General features: G+C 39.6%; 1 protein-coding gene across 1 annotated transcript in view; it reads right to left on the reverse strand.

The window, feature by feature from the left end:
* The window catches only part of tmem63c (transmembrane protein 63C), a 46925-nt gene that overhangs the window by 25656 nt on the left and 1357 nt on the right, over positions 1 to 19912 (reverse strand). The window contains exons 2-3 of the mRNA XM_072689513.1: positions 4280 to 4516; positions 1689 to 1768 (exon numbers count right to left, since the gene is read on the reverse strand). Of these exons, the coding sequence (XP_072545614.1) occupies positions 1689 to 1768; positions 4280 to 4492 (293 nt within the window). The 5' untranslated portion in view covers positions 4493 to 4516. The remainder of the gene's footprint in view (positions 1 to 1688; positions 1769 to 4279; positions 4517 to 19912) is intronic.

Consider the following 19912-nt stretch of genomic DNA (forward strand, 5'->3'; position numbering starts at 1 on the left):
CAAATGAATAGCAATAAATGTAGCATTTCTCTTCTCTATTTGAAGTGACTGAAGCCCTTCATGAGAACCCTAAAATACACTCCCTGAACTCCAGCACAAGCAACAAGGACATAAAAACGCTGTCAGACACCAAGGCTTGTATCAGTTTGAGGGAGGGGGGAGGGGTGGCATATGAATGATAATAAAATGTAATGCTAGAACCCATTACAGCAGTAACAGCATGACCGTACCAAGCCACAATGGCTATCAGAGCGAGACGGTCTGGAAATCTAAGTAGTATAACTCAATCTCAGCATGTGCTGTCTGCATACACACATCTCCTGTTGAGTCAAAAATTAGCAAGGCAGTACAGGCTGTACACACTAATGGCTGCAGAGAGGCAAAGAGTGTTTCTGTGCCTCATATCCAGCAGGGCCTTATAAGCTATGAGCTATTAGCAACGTATTACCTATGATCTCTGAGGGTGTGAGAGAAAGAGAAAGAGTGGTGTGTGTGCACATCTGTACTCCTGTAGACTCATTTAATTTTAATTAATTTAATTTAATCATTATTTTATAGTAAATATATTAATACTGTAATTGCAAATTACAGTAAAACAACATTGTTTTAAGAAGCTTTTATCAGCTCTTATTGAAATAATAAACCCTTACAACTGTGTGTATTATTTTAAGATTAACTGAGCAACACACACATCTACAAATCATACAAATCACTGTAATGTGGATGAAAAAAAGTACTACTATTAGTACTACTATTCTCCACAAGATGGTGCCACTATCTCACCCAATCCAGACAAGAGTGAGGGAGCTTTCACACTGCATACGCTGTCAAACTACACGTAAGCAAACAGAATGACTCAACTTTGCAAATATCACACATTTGCACAGGATACATTCTTGAAACTATCGTCAGCACTGTTCTAAATGCTCGCTGTTTACTTGCCTAGGATAAAAACCACAACGTCATGCAATATAATAATAAGCCAAAACTATTCTCTGCTGAAAAAACAGCTGGACCAGCTGGTTGACCAGCTTAGCTCCTGGTCAGCATATGGTATGTTGTCCTTTGAGTTTGATGATTTAGCTGGTCTACAAGCTAGATCACCAATATGATCAAGCCTGACCATGATGTTTGACCAGCATCATCAAGTTGGTTGGTCAGGATGACCAGCAAGACCAAGCTGAACAAGCAGCATAACCAAGCATGACCAAAAACATACACTATGTTGGTCAAGAGCTGGTTAACCAGCTAGTTTACCAGCATAACGCTTTTCAACCAGCTTGACCATAGATACACTGTAGGTTGCTGTATGTCTGTTTAAAATGGCCATTGAAATGTATATGCTACTTATTGGTGAGGTCACTCAAGCTGAAAGTGTATAAGCAAGACTGAGCCTGTACTGCTATTCATTATTTATTTTTTATATATATTTTTTTTATATGATGTCACATGTCAAAGATCATACCTCAAAATAATCTGCCTTGAGTTCCCCTCCATCACAAGTACATAAACTCAACTAGTCAGACTAGCAAGCCATTTGGATTAATGACAGATAAATGATAAACATATAGGACGTGTTTTCCAATGTCTGGCACACTTCAAATTCCATATTAGCATCAGACTACATGAATAGTAATAAAAATAGAAGAGTGTGTGATAAAGAAGAGCCATTAATGCAGCAGAAGTACCTGTCGTTCTCCATCAGCAGAGCCAGTCGCCCATAGTCCCACGCAGCTTTCCTCAGACAGGAGAAAACCAGCAACAGAAACTGCAACACAGCATCAGATGAAGTAACTCTAATGAAACACCTCTACAAGACAAATCTGGGTGTCTGTGAGTGCAAGTTCTACATTCACATACTGCCTTGACAATTTAGCATCATGGCCATGCCTTGTATCTCCAGTACTGCATTGTTTACCCTTTAACATAATATAAATCTGGCAGTTCTCCTTTACTTTCAGAATAAGAGGGACTGATCGAAATGCTCCAAAAACTCATACATACATGATCTTCCACTAGAGCTGGCAATATGGCAATATTTGATCATATTGTGATAAATTTTGTTATTGTGATACACAGTATGCTTTTCTAAGCATATAGAATATATTGGTCGTGCTTAGAGTACACTGATCAACTGCAGGTTTTATTACAGTGTAATTAGACTGGTTTAATGAAGAGCAGCAAATGTTGAATATAAATCACTGTACTCAGTATAGGAGAGTAACTGAACAGCAGGTTTTAAGACTCTGTCGCTACTGAAGTATTTAGTCTGTGATTACATGTTTTAATATTGTGTATCGTGAAAATGTCTTCAAATATCATGATATAGTATTTTTTACCATATCGTCCAGCCCTACGTTCCATTGAAAGTTAAGAAGATACAAGGTTTTTGCTTGAGTGACAATATACTTTGCTACTTTGCCACTTTATTATGGATGCATAAGTTCTTCTCACTGACATTTTTGTAAATTACTTAATTTGCATAAACAAGATATAAACACTTCTAATTTGCCCCAAAGTGATTTGTGTCTTGAATGTCTATAAATGAGGCATATGCACACACACACAGAAGAAAGTGTTTCTCCCAGAAAGCCCTCCTGCCCGCTAGGCCCACATGCAGCAGTAATAATTAGCCATTTCTTTGGGCAGAGTGAGGAGAGGTGAGTGGTTGTCTTGGAAACTAACAGGCAGTGAGGTCAGTATGCACACTGTTCACATAATGACTCCAGCAGGAATGCAGTCAATGACAAGACAATGAGAACACAGCAACAGGTCTCGAATGCAGGCCGCCTCCCTAGACCGACATTTGCTGGGCAGTGAAGGTTGTACTTTATACTGCTGAAAATATCTCCACTGCACTTCAGTGATACACAACAATAAATCCTGCCTCTAGTTTGCAAAAAGCCCTGCTTTATTATAAAAATAACTTCAGATGTGGGGAACTGTCTGCAGAATGACGCTGTGTTTTCTTTTTTCAGATTTTTTTTTCTGTAGGAGAGTATTGCAGAAAAACAGACCAGTCTGAGACATAACATATGAATTATGACTAATTCACATGCCAAAACTACACATACACATTACAGTGCACTCCAAAAGGCTCATTTCATTTAAAGCTATTTGTTTTGTTTTTTTTGCAAATAATATTTTATTTGCATTATAATATGACTGAGAAATTATGAATAAAATTATTTTTAGACATTTTATTTTTGCTTGTAGACACCACAAGGTTGTGTAAAAGCTTCAGATGAGCAGATAGGATTCACATGAGAGTTGTCCAAACGTGCTTTAGTACAAGTGCTATGATAATTGTAGGGGTGCAATGACTAATTTGGCTTATGCTAACCACATAATACAGGAATTCGAATTTAATAGTGGACCTGTTGGTTATCACCTGTTATCACACGTTTTGGTGCTAGCTAAGAAAAAAGAAGCACAAGAACAACGGACTGATCGTCAAAGTTTGAACCAGAACAGTGTGGAATACAGGTTTACAGTCGCTGTTACTTTTTGCAGTAATAATTCCCTCAATCTGGATGCAGAGCTGAGATGCAGAGGTGAAAACATACAGACTGAGAAGCTGTAACTCAAAATACTTTCAAACTAAAAGCTAAAATTACAGTCTCACATTTGCCTCCCTTTTTTCTTTTTTGCTGATCTTAAAAACTATGGAAAAACTGATCAAGGGAACACGGATCAGACTGGTTTACAATTTTTCTTAATATACAAATCTTGTATATTAGCAGAACAGTTCATTAAAACATTTAGAATTTTTGAATAAGTCTTTATTATCTTTATTGTCAGTTAGAAAAATATATAAAACAACATAAGATATAAGAGTTATTTGACCAGTGAGCAATTCATAATTTAATTAATTTGTTGCAGTCAAATTATTTTTATACATTTGTATAAATTTATATATCTTCATTTGTTCCTTAAACAACTTCCTGTTTAGAGAAAAAATACATTTAATTATAATGCAATTTACATTGTTGATGTGCTATTTCGTGCATTTTTATTGGACCATTCCATTAAAAAAGTTGCAATTATCAACATAAAAACTAAATAAGGTCAAGTGTTGAATTCCTTGATTTTCTCTTGCTTTTTGCACATCACTAACCAGAGGTCCTTAATCTTAATTTCACCAAAAACAACCTAGCCAGTCCACGTTCATGCTCTATAGCTCAGGTAATCTGTGCTTTTCACCAGTATATAGAGCTGAAACAGAACTGAGTCACAAGCCGTTCCCCTTTCATATCTGTTGTGTGGAGGGATACTGTACCAGCCAGATGACGAAGTTGATGAGGAGGACAGTGGGCACTCCTCCAAAGGGTAGGCCTTGCAAAACGCTGCTGCGTGAGTGTGAGCGGTAGCACCTCTCCGCTGTGCTGTTCTCCTCTGCCCCAGAGCCCAGCATACCCAGGACATCCAGCTCTATCAGCCAGGACTCAAACGAGGGCCTCACCGTACCCATCGAGTCAGCAAGCGCCGCCATAGTCTAGACGCTGTCAAAGCATCACTGCAGAGAGAGAAAATCAACAGTGAACGGAAGTCAACAGAATGATTATCATTGCTGGCACACTGTAAAAAAAAAAAAGTGACACAGATACACTACATGTCCAAATGTTTGTGGACTCCCCTTCTAATGAATGCATTTAGCTACTATAAATTGCACCCATTGCTGACATAGATGTGCAAATACACACACACAGCCCTGTCTAGTCCCTGTGGAGAAGTACTGCCAACAGAATAGGACACTATAGGTTCAGCTAAGCATGAACCTATCAACACCATGGCTAATGAGAGGCGTGGGCTAGAGGGGTATAAAGCATTGAGCTGCGTATTAAGCATTGAGCTCCAACAAAAGCAGGATAAACTCTTTTTAACACCCTTGATTTCATAAGAAACAATGACTGGGCAGGTGTGTGTATGTATATTGTGCATATACATGGGTTCACATCTCTAGAATGCCACAACTGGCTAACTACTTGCTTGTAAAGAGACAGGAGATCATATGTTCAAATCCCGTCCACACTACAGCCTTACATGTGTTGGGAGCATTGCTAGTGCTGGGGAAGCTACAAACGGGCGGGTTAGCTGGCAGTACCCAATTAGGAATAAGGGAAAATCAGAGTATGAAGAACTTCTTACTAAACTAAGTTGCGTCTAATCTGAAAACACTCAGTAATCTTTTACTTTAACGTTTGAAGTTGGACTGCCTTGAATTTTACAGTGCATAAGAAACCTCTATAATTTAATTTCCTAGAAAGCGGTAAACGGGGAGGCAAACTCTAAGGTGAAACAGGGAGGCGATGACTTTAGAGGCAGGTTCGTGGTTGTAGTGTGAAGCTGAGTAGCTGAAGTGAGCTGAGGTTGTTTGGCAGTGCAGTGCGTACAAATGTGCAGTGAGAAGCATATATATATATATATATATATATATATATATTACACCCTCCGCTTCTCACTGCACATATATATATATTGGACTGAGACAAGCGACTTTTATTTCTCTTTATTTGCTCTACAGTTTCATTCCCACTACAGTGAACTATTGTCAGTGCAGGAGGACTGAAAAGAATGAGTCTAGACCTTTATGTAATAAAATATAATCCAATGCTTTTATGTCTGGGCTTTGATGATCACTTTTTCCTAGGTATGACCTTGAGGCTCTGTTCTACCACATGATGGACATGAAGGACAAAACAGAACTCACTGGCCTGGTCTGATCCTTGCTGAGAGGTATTCAGATCTTTGGTTGCCATAGCATTGTGTACCCAACTCCATAATCGTCAATCATCTAGGAAGCTCGCTTGGGCTGTTAACCGGTTTCTGTTAACCATTAAATGTTTGCTCTCTCAGCTCTCTACTGAGTGAGGCGCAGCAAGTTACACATGTAATACATAGCTCAAACTTAAACAACCTTAGCTAGAGCGTGGCATCACCCAGGGAAGCCACTTTACTGATCATCTAGTTTTCTATAGGACCAGGTAGTCCAGTGTAACCATACAACACAGTGGGGGAAAAAGTGATCTACTCGTTAACTGGTGATCTAATATAATTAATTATGTTGTCAATAATAAAAAAACAACATTCTTGAACTGTAAGAATCTTTCCCTTCTCTGAGAACTAGCTCTCCTCTCACCTCAAATAGCCAGTTGGTTTATATTTGGCTGGGGAAGGGGTTGCCTGTGGTCAACATGTGGTCACTTTGGAGTGACAATCTGTTGGTTGTATTTTTGCTTTATTTGTCTCATTTACAATATACATTTATCAGCCATGCCATTAGCACAGCTGACAGGTAATAATAATGAAAAACAGAATAAAATCTACCAAGAGGTTTGATATATTAGGCAGCAAGTAAACAGTCAGATCTTGAAGGTGATGTGATAAAAGCAGGAAAATGGGCAAGAATACCTAACAAAAATGGGGTCATGGGCACCTATGGCACAATGATGCGATTTATGGCGGTCATGCCTTACAACTTTCAGGACCTAAAGGATTTGATGCTAACAACTTGGTGCCACAGGATACCACAGAACACCTTCAGAGGTCTTGTGGAGTCCATGCCTTGAATGGTCAGATCTGTTGTGGCGTCAAAAGGGTAACCTACTCAATATCAGAAAGGTGGTAATAATGTTATGGCTGATGAGTGTCAATTAGTCCGCTGTAACATGAGGTTTGAAGATGCTTGTTTCACACTGATGCTAACCAGCAATGCAAACATAATCCCACCAATTAGTGCCAGACATCCCACTTCTCCTGGAAGTTGCGAGAGCCTCCCAAATACTGATAGCTGCTACTTGAGGCTGATGATATACAATATACAGGAAATCAGGAATATCGAATGAAAGCGAGCGAGAGAAAGATGTAGCAAGAGAGTGACACAGAGAGCATCCTGATTGGCCTCTTTTCATGCTCAGTAGACCTATCGGAGAACTGTTCTCTGTAGGTAGGATTTACAGCCGACCTCTCTTTCTTTCAGTGTCCATCAGTTCAGTTGAGTACCCTGCAGCTTCATAGCAGTGTTCCAAAAACAGAGAACATAAACACACTTCACCCCAGACCACACTAAAGTGTACTCCTGCCTAACAGGGGTCAGAAATAATGACAGTCTTGCTTGCAGCGTTGCACAGCAGTGCCCATTCTATTATTCACAGTTGGGGAATAAGCATGTCTGCATGGTCTTTTCTACTCTCCAGAAGCAGGATGGCACTGGGATCGTCTCACCTGCAGGAGCTTTAAGAGTATCTGCAGCAGAGCGGGACAGCCAGAACACGCTGTGAGCAATGAGCCAGGCTGCTGCCACAGAGGTCCTTCACTGGCCAAGGGCCCTTAAAGTGACCATGTGTATTAGCCTCCCTCATAATCGCAATTAAGCGAGAGAAGGGGATGAGGTGCGGTGCTGGGATCACAGATGCACGCTCAGATGATAACCACACACAGAGCTCTGTTAGTCACTGTAATGATGCTGCCATTTCCTGCTGTTGTTTGAAATGCCAGTCAGATGGCTCTCAGGGGACTTTTGTGACAACACCATAGACAGCCATGCTAATCAAGCTGCATTTATAGACCTGTGTTTTTGGCTCATCCTGCAGTTCGAAGTGCTGTGGTTCTGAGGGTGACTCAACTAGAGTGAGATAGCTCTGTTGGATAGATCTGGGAAATAACATCAGGGATCTCATGCTGCTTTTACACCAACCTGAGACTGATCTATCATTTATCTGAGCATACCCACTGCACACTACAGATGGCCTGTATGAAGAGATATTAGCTTACAGCAGATCAGGAACAGCTCACTGTTCTACAGATATATGCAAGAAAAGAGAACACATAACAAAGAAGGATCTCCCACTGCTCTGAACAGATCTAAGCAACTCACAGTGACTCAACACAGATACACAGCTAACAGGACATGACCTTGCTTCTCATGTGCAGCTGCTAAACAGTTATTTGATGTTCACAGTCAGACTTGTTCCCTGTAGTTTCATAAGAAAAGATCCATGGCCAGTACAGTGCATGACACTACAAGCTAAAGGATCAACAAATCTGCCACCGATGACCATGACTCAGTGCTTCTGCAAGTCTCCCACTCTCTCAAACACACACAGACACATAGCCTGCAGGTGCACCAATCAAATTATCCCCAAAAAAGCCTTTACTATGTTCAACCACCTGCTCTCTGTTTGCTGAACTAATGGTGGGCAGAGACAGTGTTTGCTCTACATTTCTCACACATACAACCGTAGAATAGCCGAGAAGAGAACACAAGCAATTATTGAGGGCCATATGTTTATTGAGAAAACTTTCTGTATTTCAGTTTGGTATTTTTAGTCCTGATATACTATATACAATATACAATACTAGTTTTCTCCTCTTATTAATGAGCACTTTAAGCCAATGTTAGCAAAAACATTGCAAAACAGTGAAAAAACTATCCTGCTAAAGGTATTCAGCAGGCCTTTTACTGTAAACACACTTTCATTGTAAGGCTTAATACGCTAAAGGTTTCCATTTAATGCCTTAAAGCATTGTGGAGCACTTTCCATCAATTTCAGATGACATAGAGGCAGGATGCCCATTTCCTCATGCTTTATTGATGCAGCGATGAACACTGTCCTTGAGAGAGAAGACTGTTTGGCACATGCAGTTTTTTCTTTACTGCATCATCTTCAGTCTAACAATTCTTCATGGCACTGCACATGGTTGATTTTGTCATTTTCAGTGGCACTGCATTGATAGGCAGGGACATTTGTGGTATTATTATTACTGATGTAATAATGCTATCCAAATAACCTACAGTAGGGCTTGGTATTGACCAAGACTTGAATCTGCTAACTTCAGCTCCAAAATGAAATGAAATTAAAATTAAAATGTAATAAAGAAAATGTAATATTTTGATACTGCCAATCTGTTTTGCCTCCTACTTGTGGTGTACTTTTTAATTTAATTTTATATTATTAACATATGCCATTAAGATATTTTTTTTTACAATTCCAAAGCCAAACGTTTGGAAACTTTAACCCAATATTATTTATTTCCACCTTCCAGCTAATAGACAAACCACTTTGAGTTATGGGTTAGAAAAAAAGACTTACAAACACTGAACTAAAAAAAGAGAAAGAGAGTGATAGAGAGAGAGAGAGAGAGAGAGAGGGAGAGAGAGAGATGTGAACTCAAGGTGGAGTAAATGTTACACAAATGAGAATACATTAAAAACTAAAGTCTAAGAATTTATTCAGGGTAATGAAATGGGTTTGGGGCTGGAGTGAGCTGACCACTAATATCAGGTTTTACAGCATAGGTTTCATACAGTGTAGTAGCCGGCATGCCAAGCTTGTAGCGGCAACAACAGAGGCGCCATTCTGCCTATAACAGGTAAGTGCAGCATTTTACCTTTACAGTAAAAGGCTACATAATGTTGCATTACCAGAAGCTTGTAGCGCAGTGGTCAGTGACCAGAGGGTTAACAATTGAAAAGAACAAATGCAATTAACCATTAACTGATCCAGGAATGCTGTACAAAAGGCTGATGTTAAAATCCTGTTTTTCCTATATAAGCAAACATTGCCACTCCCTGAACTGACACCACAAACCTGAAACCAACAAGCTTTGTCATTTGAAGTTAAATTTTTATAGCAGTAGTAAAGAGATGGTGTGGTCATTTAATACGTTAATACAGTAATAATAATTACATTTTAATGCAATATTATTTCAATAAGAAGGAGTGTTAGTTTGCTTGTTGCATGGATTTAGCAAAGTTGTACTTCAACTCTTTGACAACCTCATAATTTAGTAGACCACATTCTATAAATTTCCTATATGTAAAAAAAAAAAAAAATAAATAAAATAATAATAATAAATAAAATGAATGAAAAGAATGATCTCATACAGTCTGGAAATATGCCAAACCTTTTATTAGTGTTTAAGTTGTTGGCACATGATAGCAGACTTGGGCTCAATTGAGATGCTTAAGTTAAACAAAGCTTATTTAAAAGCTTAGACGTTCTTCCATAAAAAATAAATATTGGATCAATTTTGCTATTGGCCAATACCGAAGATTGCTATTATTTTTAGCGCACAGAAAAAACAGCTTGGACCCAGAGTTCTAAATTTGATGCCGACTGCACAACAACGCATTCAGAGGTCTGCTCCAATGTAGTAATAAAACTAGGCTATAAAATGACTCAAAAAGAGAAACGACTTTAGTAAATTTTAATTCAAAGTTTGCACTGTAAAATGAAATTAATACCAGGATTGGGAACAGACCTTAAAATTGCACAAATTCATCATCAGACTGTAACTCATTCCATACAACAAGCCACTACAAACAGATTTTGAAACTAAACTAGCTGATATTCTTAATCAGTTTAGTAAATAAGTACCTTATTAACCTATATAAGAAGTACCCAAAAGCAACCTGAGGACAATATCTCAAAGAATCATTCTCTGATTCTAGCTATAGATTGAGCGCTGCAGTCTAAAGCCCTGGGGCCCTTATGAAGAGCAGCTGGACAGGTGCAGTTCTGACTGCACATGGGTACCTGAGGAGGTGCCAGAAAAATAAACAGAATTTTGAACAAAGAACAACAGGGCGGCCTCTGTTAGAGTGTGCCAGAGAAACAGCTGAGCTGGAGTCCCGAGTAGAAATCCCTCCAGAGCTGCACACATATGGAACCAAGAGAGGAAACTCACTTTGCTAACCCACATCCCAGCTCTGCAGGTCGAATGAGCACGAACAGCTTTTTCCACTGTACTACATGTAAGTGTTTCCCCAAATCTAGCACAACTGATCCAGCTAATCAACTAACTACAAGAAGTTGCAGTAATTGTCGGCAGTAACAAAAGCATGTTGTACTGTTATTTTCATTTCGTCTCACTAAAACCTTGATTTATTTTTGTGTGCAATTAATTATGTCAGTCTTATTATTATGGCTGCACCATGATGTATGTAGTTTTGTCACACATGTAAACACATCGCAAAATTTCACAATAACAAAAAGGCCATGATTCAGGCCATGATCTCTTGTCCAGAATTCACCTTCAGAGCTTTGAGTTCAAAAGATACAACAAGCTAATAATAAATATTAAACTTTGTCAGATGGCTCTAAACATCTGAATAATAGGATTCCTATTGAAACATTATTCAATTGTCATGCCTCACAGATTATTTGACTACTAAATGAATGTAGAAGGAAATCAAAAGGAGACAAGATCAACTAAAAATTATGGAAATATTCTTGAATAATTAAATTGTACAGGCAACATTAATTGCAATTTAACATCTATTATTTGTCACATTTTTAGTCCATATCATGCAGCCCTAGTTATTACAGGTCCTGTAAATTGTATGACACATGGCCTTTGGATTCTGTGTACTTTAGAGATTTCTAACTGATCCAACAAACAAACTAATTAATACACTTTTCTTAATAAAGACTGGAGGACAGTAGTAGGCCCACTCTACCTTCAAGAGTGAAAGCAACTGATATATCAAAATGACAATAGAAATCCTAGAATAACAAGCCTTTCCAAAAGGTCGGTGTGTGTATGTCTCGAATCACTGCCATAGTCCACGAATGGACTTGTCTGGATCATGTTTGATAAAGGTCACTAACACACTGACTGAATGACTTTACCATCCAAACTGTTTGACGGCTGTTCATACAGGTCATTCCTTAAAAAAGGAACCCACAGCTCTTCGGGACATGGTAAGGAGACCCATATGATGTGATTAACAACCAGTGGCTACATCAACATTCAGTGTTAAGGCAGTATGCTGCATTAAATATTGGTCATGAGTTCAATATCGAACGTTCAATTATAACCGCAACATTCACTGCCACGGAAGATGCTCTAGCAGTGGAGTCTTTTGCCAGCTGAAGATCCATGATTTGCTTGGGCAAGCAGATGATTGTGGACAGACAAAAAAAAAAAAAGGGGGGGGGGGGCAAAAAAATCCTTATGCAGCAGAAAAAAATGAGCCATAAATAATAGTGTGAACTCTAATCGACTAAACACACACACACCTTGTCAAACTGTCTGCTGCTGTCTACAGATAAATGACTACTCGAGCCTCCGAGGAAGAAGCTAAAAATTACCATGAATAAAACAATATCAGGCTGAGTGTTCTCTCTCTCTTTGCTTGATCGCTGCACGGGGGAGACGAGTGCCGCTTCAACATGCCCTTAATTCTCCTGGTTCATGTTTGTTCAGTGTCGTCTTGTGAGGTAGCTTGTTTTGACTGCAAGAAAAAGTGGGTTACGTTTGCTTCTCGCCTCAAACTTACCTCAAAGCCTCAGAGCATCTGAATTAAAATGAGTCCCCACGTTTTAACATTCCTATCCCATCCTGGAGACGGGTTATACGGTTGAAAATTCCCAAAATGAACAGAGATATCTCACCGCTGGCTGAGGATTTAGTGTTTGAGCCAGTCAGGAGAATGACACAGCCACTATTTCCTGCTTCAAATGCAGGGGAGCCTGACTTGGCAACTGAAGAACAATATTAGCGATCCCTTTGAAATGTGTGTTGCTACGGCTGAAAATTTAGATTATGGAAAAAATAGGTAATGCCAGCATAAAAAAGCCCCAAGTCCTTATGTGCTAGACTGGCAATTCTCTGGATTCTAGGTTCCAGACTGAGCTGACTAAAAAAAAAGCATGGTCAGAAACCTCTGTTAGGGCCGAATGTTAGTTTAGTGACAGTTTAGCTTATGGTAAATTAGAGGTGGTGGTGATGATGATGAGGAGGATGAAGATGAGAACTAGAAACCCCTTTCTGGGATGAAACTTGATGAGATAAGCAGAAGATTATCAAAGCTGACGTTGCATAACAATGCTAACAGTGGCAGGCGTACAATAGGATGAAAATCCAAACTGATCGGCCAAAACTGAAGCCCACGCTTTGTGCAGTGATACAGCACTGTGGCTCACCGCAATATTAACTTTTTCCACACACATTCTTCATAGTCAAAGCGCCGAAAAAAAATAAAAAGGATTCTTGAAAATCCGAGACAAACGCTAACAGTCAGGGATGATCCCAATTAAGCTAGACTGGATGTGACGGCCTGTAAAAACAGCCGGCTGCCTTGACTCCTGGGCTGTCAGCAGTGATCAAAGTGATCGCACTGCCAATAGACACGTTCCAACACCACGAAGAGGCTGTGATGTACGGTTGTACCTCAACTTATAGAAATGTCTGAGGCGACAAAAGGAAAATTGAGCTTGATGCCACTTATTCAATAACAATAAAAGTATCATATGTTTTCAGCATTTTACAATGTAACAAGGATACTCTCAAATAAGAACTTGGGCAAATTTTCAGAGATGATGATAACTATACTTGGAAAGCTAGACACTCAAAGATTAAATGGACTTTGTGCTAATGGTGCTACAAACAGGTACAACAAGGTACAATGATTTTGAAGCTGTTAATTGAAGGTACAAATCAAGTGCAAATAAGGTATAGATTTTGATATGGCTGTGTCGATTTGCTCGTGCTCTAATAATGGTATTGCCCTCCCAAATGTTCCTGTAGATTATCCACACAATTTCATTCATTCAGTCATTTACTGTTATTTTTGCCCTATGAAACCTCCTTGTTTTCAGCTTGTATAATTGCTTCACAGTCATAAGCAAGAGCTTTTTGCATTCACACTCAGACAGGAGATGCAACCACAGGCCCAATATGGCACAAAAGCTCTGACCTCCCTGTCAGAAAACAAGTTTACCCTCCCCGAAAATAGCCCAGAATCGGTGAGGGTGTGTATTCAGGACGTGTGAAAACACACTAAGTGTAATGCGCAAGAGCGCCAGGGCTTCTTAATCCAGGCCTGCATAAGATGGAGCCCACCAAATACAAACTAATATCTTCCTTGTGCAAACTGCTGAATAAATGTGCAGAGGCCTTTTAATACAAATTCCTGCTCCTGACTCAAATACATCAAGTTATGCTAAGCTATGGCATCCAAATCTGCCTCAAAGGCATACTAAACACACACACACACACACAAATACACACCAAAACAAATACATGTCCAGGATTACATGTCCAGATTCATACACACTAATTAAGAGCTTACTGCCTATGGCTTCTGTGAATGCTTGAGTTGACAATAATGCAACAGCACAGCATGTAGCCAAAAGCTACCAATCTGTCACCCATGTCCTCTTTATAAACTTGATTTGTGACAGAGAGGTCAGAGCTTTAGTGCCAGACTGAGCATGTGTGTGCACTTCCTGTCTGAGTGTGAATGCAAGACGCCCATCCTTATGACTGTGAAGCCATCACATGGGCTTTGTTTGACCAAGCTGAAAAAGAGCTGAAGAAACAGGACTAAAATATGAGAGGGCAATATCAAAATCTCTACCTTATTTCTACCTTAAATGAACAGCTTCAAAATCATTGTAATGCTGCACTGGATTGTAAAAGGGAGAATAGTGTCTCTATCGTTGCTACTCTGGGCTCAGCTCGCTGCTAACTGCACCATGTAACTTTGGTAAAGCGAACAGGACAACACTTGCGAGACATGCATAATGCTAAATAATCAGAGTTATGTTTGTGTTGAATCTGCTAACATTACTCTCAAATATGTATCTTTCAGGTCCACATACCAAAATTTCCACTGGGTCGAAGATCCACAGAGGACAAACGAGCAATATAAATCCCATACATCCCACAAAGTACAAAACAAAGCTGATGACCCAAGTATAGTGCACAGAAGTACTGGGACACCTGCTCATACATTGTTACTGCCAAAATGAAGAGTATTAAAAAAAATGCTTATCCTGCCTTTGTTGGAGTGACTGTCTCCACTATCAAGGGCAGTCTTTCTACTAGATTTTGGAACATTGCTGGGAGCATTGAACTGCAACTCCCCAACCCATCCCAAAAGTATTGGATGGACCACCGTCATTCCAGAGAACTCTGCAGCTCCTCTGTGGCTTGATCTAGTGATTTAAGCTGGTTGATTTGTGTGTTCTGTGGGTAATGTTAGGCAGAATGAACAAATATTCGTCAGTCCTCTCCTCTATAAACGGTTTTCACTGCTGCATTCAGTATGAACACTGAGCAATGTCCAGCACTTCGGTGTGTGCCGCATGTACATCCGTATGGACCAGCCTTTAGATTGGTAAAGGTTTCTCTTTCCATTTGCTGTGTGGCTAAATCAGGACCAGGAAGTGGACAGCGTCTCATTATAATTAGTTTCATGTCTGATAGCATCTGTTAGTATCATGTAATCTGCATGCATAAATCACACTCATCTCAAACCATGCCATGGAGGTCATTTTATGTGGTATACCAAATAATGTTGCACTTAAACCAGTCTGTTTTAAACTCAATGGGGTTCGATGTGAGTGTGTGATGACTTCGGCATGCAGTTAGCACTATGCGGACAGCAATGGTCCTGGCATAAAACACGATATACAGTCACAAAATCATGAACATAGTCCAGTACAGAATTCCTGCAAAAGCGTTAGCTTCAACTAAGCGAGCTGGGCTGTGCTAATGCCGCAGTACTGCTGTTGGGCAGGCTGTGCCAACGCCACGGGAGAAACGTTGGACTAGCTGTCAGCCGGACTGTGCTAATGTCGCCTTAGTGATGTTGGACGAGGCCCATAGCCGACTTAGCATTGTTATGCTAAATTGCACTTAAGTGTGCTTTTTGCACACTAATGTTCAGTGCTTTGGAAGAGAGCTAAAATGGAACAACTGTTCTTGTACTTCTTGAATACAGTCTCCACCATGTTTTCTACTGGAAATATAAAGACCCAGGATCTTGTGGCACAAAGAAGATGCAAATATGGACCCAATCAGCGGATCAATGAAGCATTAAGTGACCCCAGGTACGGATAGCTAACCGTGCTGAGGAAAGTGGGTCTATTCAGTGTCGTGTCCGTGTGGAAAAGCCACCTGAACGGTTATCCTCTGTGCTCAGAACTGTTTGGCCTCCAGTGGAAAAGCGGCCATTGAGTACCCTGTGTCAGTCCACAGTGCTGGTTCTGTATCTTTTAGCTTGTCCAGAAATGTATGAAAGAATGTCATACCAATTCTCGCATAAGGCTGATATAAACTGGGTAAACATGTCATGACAAATGGACCAAAAGAACTGATGCAAAATGGCCTGGAATAAAACATTATTACAATACCATGCATTAAGGTTAAGAACATTGTTCCAGCTTCTCTAAGGTCGCCATTTTTGACACTTGAGGTTCTCTCACAGCCGTGGCAGCATGGAAAGAGTGCAGTTGCCAGCTGTGAAGACTAAAGTTCTAAATAAGTGTTGCTGTGCAGGGGCAGCTCTATGGGAGACGAGCGTCCCAGCTGAATCAAGTGAGCGCTCTCCATCCACTCCAGTGTTCAGACCACCTCAATCCTGCTACCTTCACCCACGGCTTCGGTGGCTGAGGAATCATGACTAGCTATGGGTTCACTGCAGAGGGATGTATCACTTTTCAATCTCAGCCAAGAGCACCATCAAATATTCATGCATCTGTTGCATGGAGATGCCAGATACGCAACATTTTGCCTCTGACTGTTTGTTGATGCTCTCAGAAATGTACTTCAGGGCTTTACGTGTGTCACCGCCATGATCAGACATTCCTAAAAGGCTTCGAAACATATGGAAGTGAAATGAATAAAGTGGCTCCTCCTTGGCTTTCCTCTTATAGAACCCCTTCACTTAAAGCATATGTAGCATTTTTACTTCAAAATAACAGCTTTTAAATCATGATGTTGATACTCCACTGACTTGTAACAGAAAGACTTGTTACGTGTGTCTCCATCATTGCCACTCTGGACTGTGCACACCAGCTACTGCACAATGTAACTTTGGTGAAGCAGGCAAGAGAACTGTGTCATGCTGCAAGTCATATTTATGTAATATTACTCTACCACCTCAGTCCACATTCTGTATCTCTCTGCCTTTCCAGGAATTTCTTTAGTGGCTGCTCAAAGCAAGAATTCCACTTCCCAACTGTAGGGGGAGCACAGGAGCAAGAAACACCAATTCTCGCATTATGATGCTTTAACAAATAACAAAGCAGTAAAATTACAGTTACATCTTAAAGTGATTTTTTTATTAGATTTGATGAGAAATCTATGATATTTAAACAAAAGTAGACAAAAAAACAGAACAGAAATCAAACAAACAAAAAAACCCAGTAATTTCGAGTCTGAAGTGGCTCATCTTAAAGCCCCTGTCTACTGGTTTTAAATATCTAAAACAATGTACTTTATATATATTTACATATTAATGCAGTTTAATCGTAGTTAAATTCTCCTAAAATCTCTACCTGCAGCCCTCTCTAAACCGTGAGGGCGTGTCAGATCGCAGAACGACTGAGTGGTACTGGTGCAAAAGTTTGCATACTTAAATGAACACATTCTGATTTTAAAGGTAGAAATGTTATACTGAGGTTATGTGACAAGATGGTAAAATTTCAACAGAAAATTATGAAAATAAATAAATATATATAATAAATATAAAAAATAAAGAAAATTAATAGACAGGGGCTTTAAAGATTATAACAGACACTCATTGTTTCAAACTTATGAAGAGAAATCAGAGAAATTCTTGTTTTTTTAATGGAAAAATCATATCATGGAACATCAAGGCACTTTTAGCTTCATTCATACTCATGAACTTTGTTGCACAAAAATTATACCGCTCAAGGCTACGTGACATCTATTGACCTTTAAAGGTCAGTTGTCGTGAACAGCTTGTAGGTGTTTTGTAGCTTTGTGAAGTACATTTATTAAAGTGCAAACCCAACCATAACTCACATAACCTACATAGGCTTATTCAAAAAAACAAATGTTTATGATGTTTATATGCTTGTTGAAATAAGCCTTTGTATATTGCCAGTTGTCATAAAAGGTTTACATAGGTGTTATGTGTTCTTATGAATCCTTTATTAAAGTGTAGTACTCACACACCAGTTGAGTCTTGGCTGATTGACTGTGTTCATGATAAGGAGGGAAAATATGCTAATTAGATGTTCTTTTTTGCTAAGAAATTCCTTCCATGAATATATGGCAGGATAGTCATGGGTGTCAGAATACCCAACGACCCAATGAGGTGTTTGCAAGTGTCAGAGCATTTCAAAGCAAACCAACCACACACATCTAACCTCCATTTAACCTCTACAGTTAAACCTCATTTAAGCTAATACATATCAGCAGTTGCAGCTGTTGTGATTAAACGCTCTCATTTCAGGAGGTACAGCAGAGACTGCACAATCTAGTGCCACAATATGAATGATACAGCAAGCGAATGTATTTCAATAAATCCTCACCCATGACTCACTACTCAACCATCAAAACACATGAGCCCCCAGTTGGTCATTCTGAAACCTCCTCCACTAGTAACAGGAACGTCCTAGCACTTCCCCATGAAAATATCAATCAAGCCTGTGTTTCTTTCTTTCTCTATCTCTCTCTGTTGTGTGCTCACAATACACCAATTGTGAGACCAACAACTTGATCCTCTTATCTTAGCAAGGTTTGAGAAACCATGAGTTGTAGGCTTGTTGCTAGGATATAAGGAAAATGCCCATTGCCCATCACAAATGATATTTACAAATCATAAACTGAGCACAACATCTCAAATTTGTCACAGAAAACAATTTGCCTACGAAAACGAACAATGTAAACTGGTTAACGAGAAAGGCACTGATGCTGAGGTGAAGAGCTCCACACATCAGAGCATGGCAGGTGTGCATCCTAATGCTTTATTCATGGAGGCCCAATTACGAACCACTATGAGCATTCTGACATAAGTGCAATGACATTTTAAGCAAGATTTAAGCCATTATAGACACCTTGTTGATCAGACATGGCAGTAAATGTCAGTCTGGCACAGACTGCGCATGCGTTGTGTATATAAGGCAATTGAAACCAATTTTTCTCCAGGTTCGAGAAATTTGCCCTTATGCTTATCCCTTATGTGACAGTGGCTGTGTTTATCATTGCTCATTGGAGCAAGGCTTGTCCATGAAGAAAGGCTGTAAATGCCACCCATTCACGTTTTTTTTTTGTTGAGGTCCAAACCAAATTGCAGCTCTGACATTTGACAATTCATGAGAGCTGTGTTTAAAAGGAACTCCTGTTACAAATACTTAAGAAGCTAGTATGCTTAATTTGTCTCAGGCCCTGAGCCCAAGGATTCCCATATCTTCTTCTACAAACCCCTTGCAAATACCCACACATACAGTTTATATGCATAAATTTGGGCACCCCTGGTCAAGAATGTCTGTTAAATAGTTAACTGAGTAGAAGATGAGCGTATCTCTAAGAGACAAGGTTAAAGATCAAACATTCTTTTCAACATTTTAAGCGAGATCAGTGTATGCTTTCTGTTCTGTAAAATATGAGTGATTGAGAGATATGGCCCCGAGATATGAGTGACCCCGAGAGATTTGAGCTCTCAGGTCAAGTTTACCAAGGTCTTAAAATTGTTTTTAGTTCCTTACGGCTATGGCTTATTAACAGTCATTGTTAGATAAGGCCAGGTCATGCAACTTCCAAAGCTTTCTAAACACACTGACTTCTCAAAGTTGCTCCTCTAAGAAGCTGCCACAAAGGCCATTTTTTGGAAATAAGTCCTCTGGACTGATCGAGTTACAACAGAATGAATTTTTGGCTAAAATGGGCTACGGTATTTTTGGAGAAAGAGAGTGCAGAATTGAATGAAAAGAATACCTCTCCAACTGTAAAGCAGAGTTATGCTTTGTGCTTGTGTTGCAGCCAGTGACACCGTGAACACGTCACTGGTAGAGGGAATAAATACCAGAAAAGTCGGTAAGCAAACATCACACTGTCTGTAAAAAAAGAGCTGAAGATGAAAAGAGGACTACATCTACATCAGGATAATGTTCCTGAACACACCTTAGAATCCAGAATTGCCTACCTCCAG

Source organism: Salminus brasiliensis, chromosome 10 (assembly GCF_030463535.1).
Source record: "Salminus brasiliensis chromosome 10, fSalBra1.hap2, whole genome shotgun sequence".
Lineage (NCBI taxonomy): Eukaryota > Metazoa > Chordata > Actinopteri > Characiformes > Bryconidae > Salminus > Salminus brasiliensis.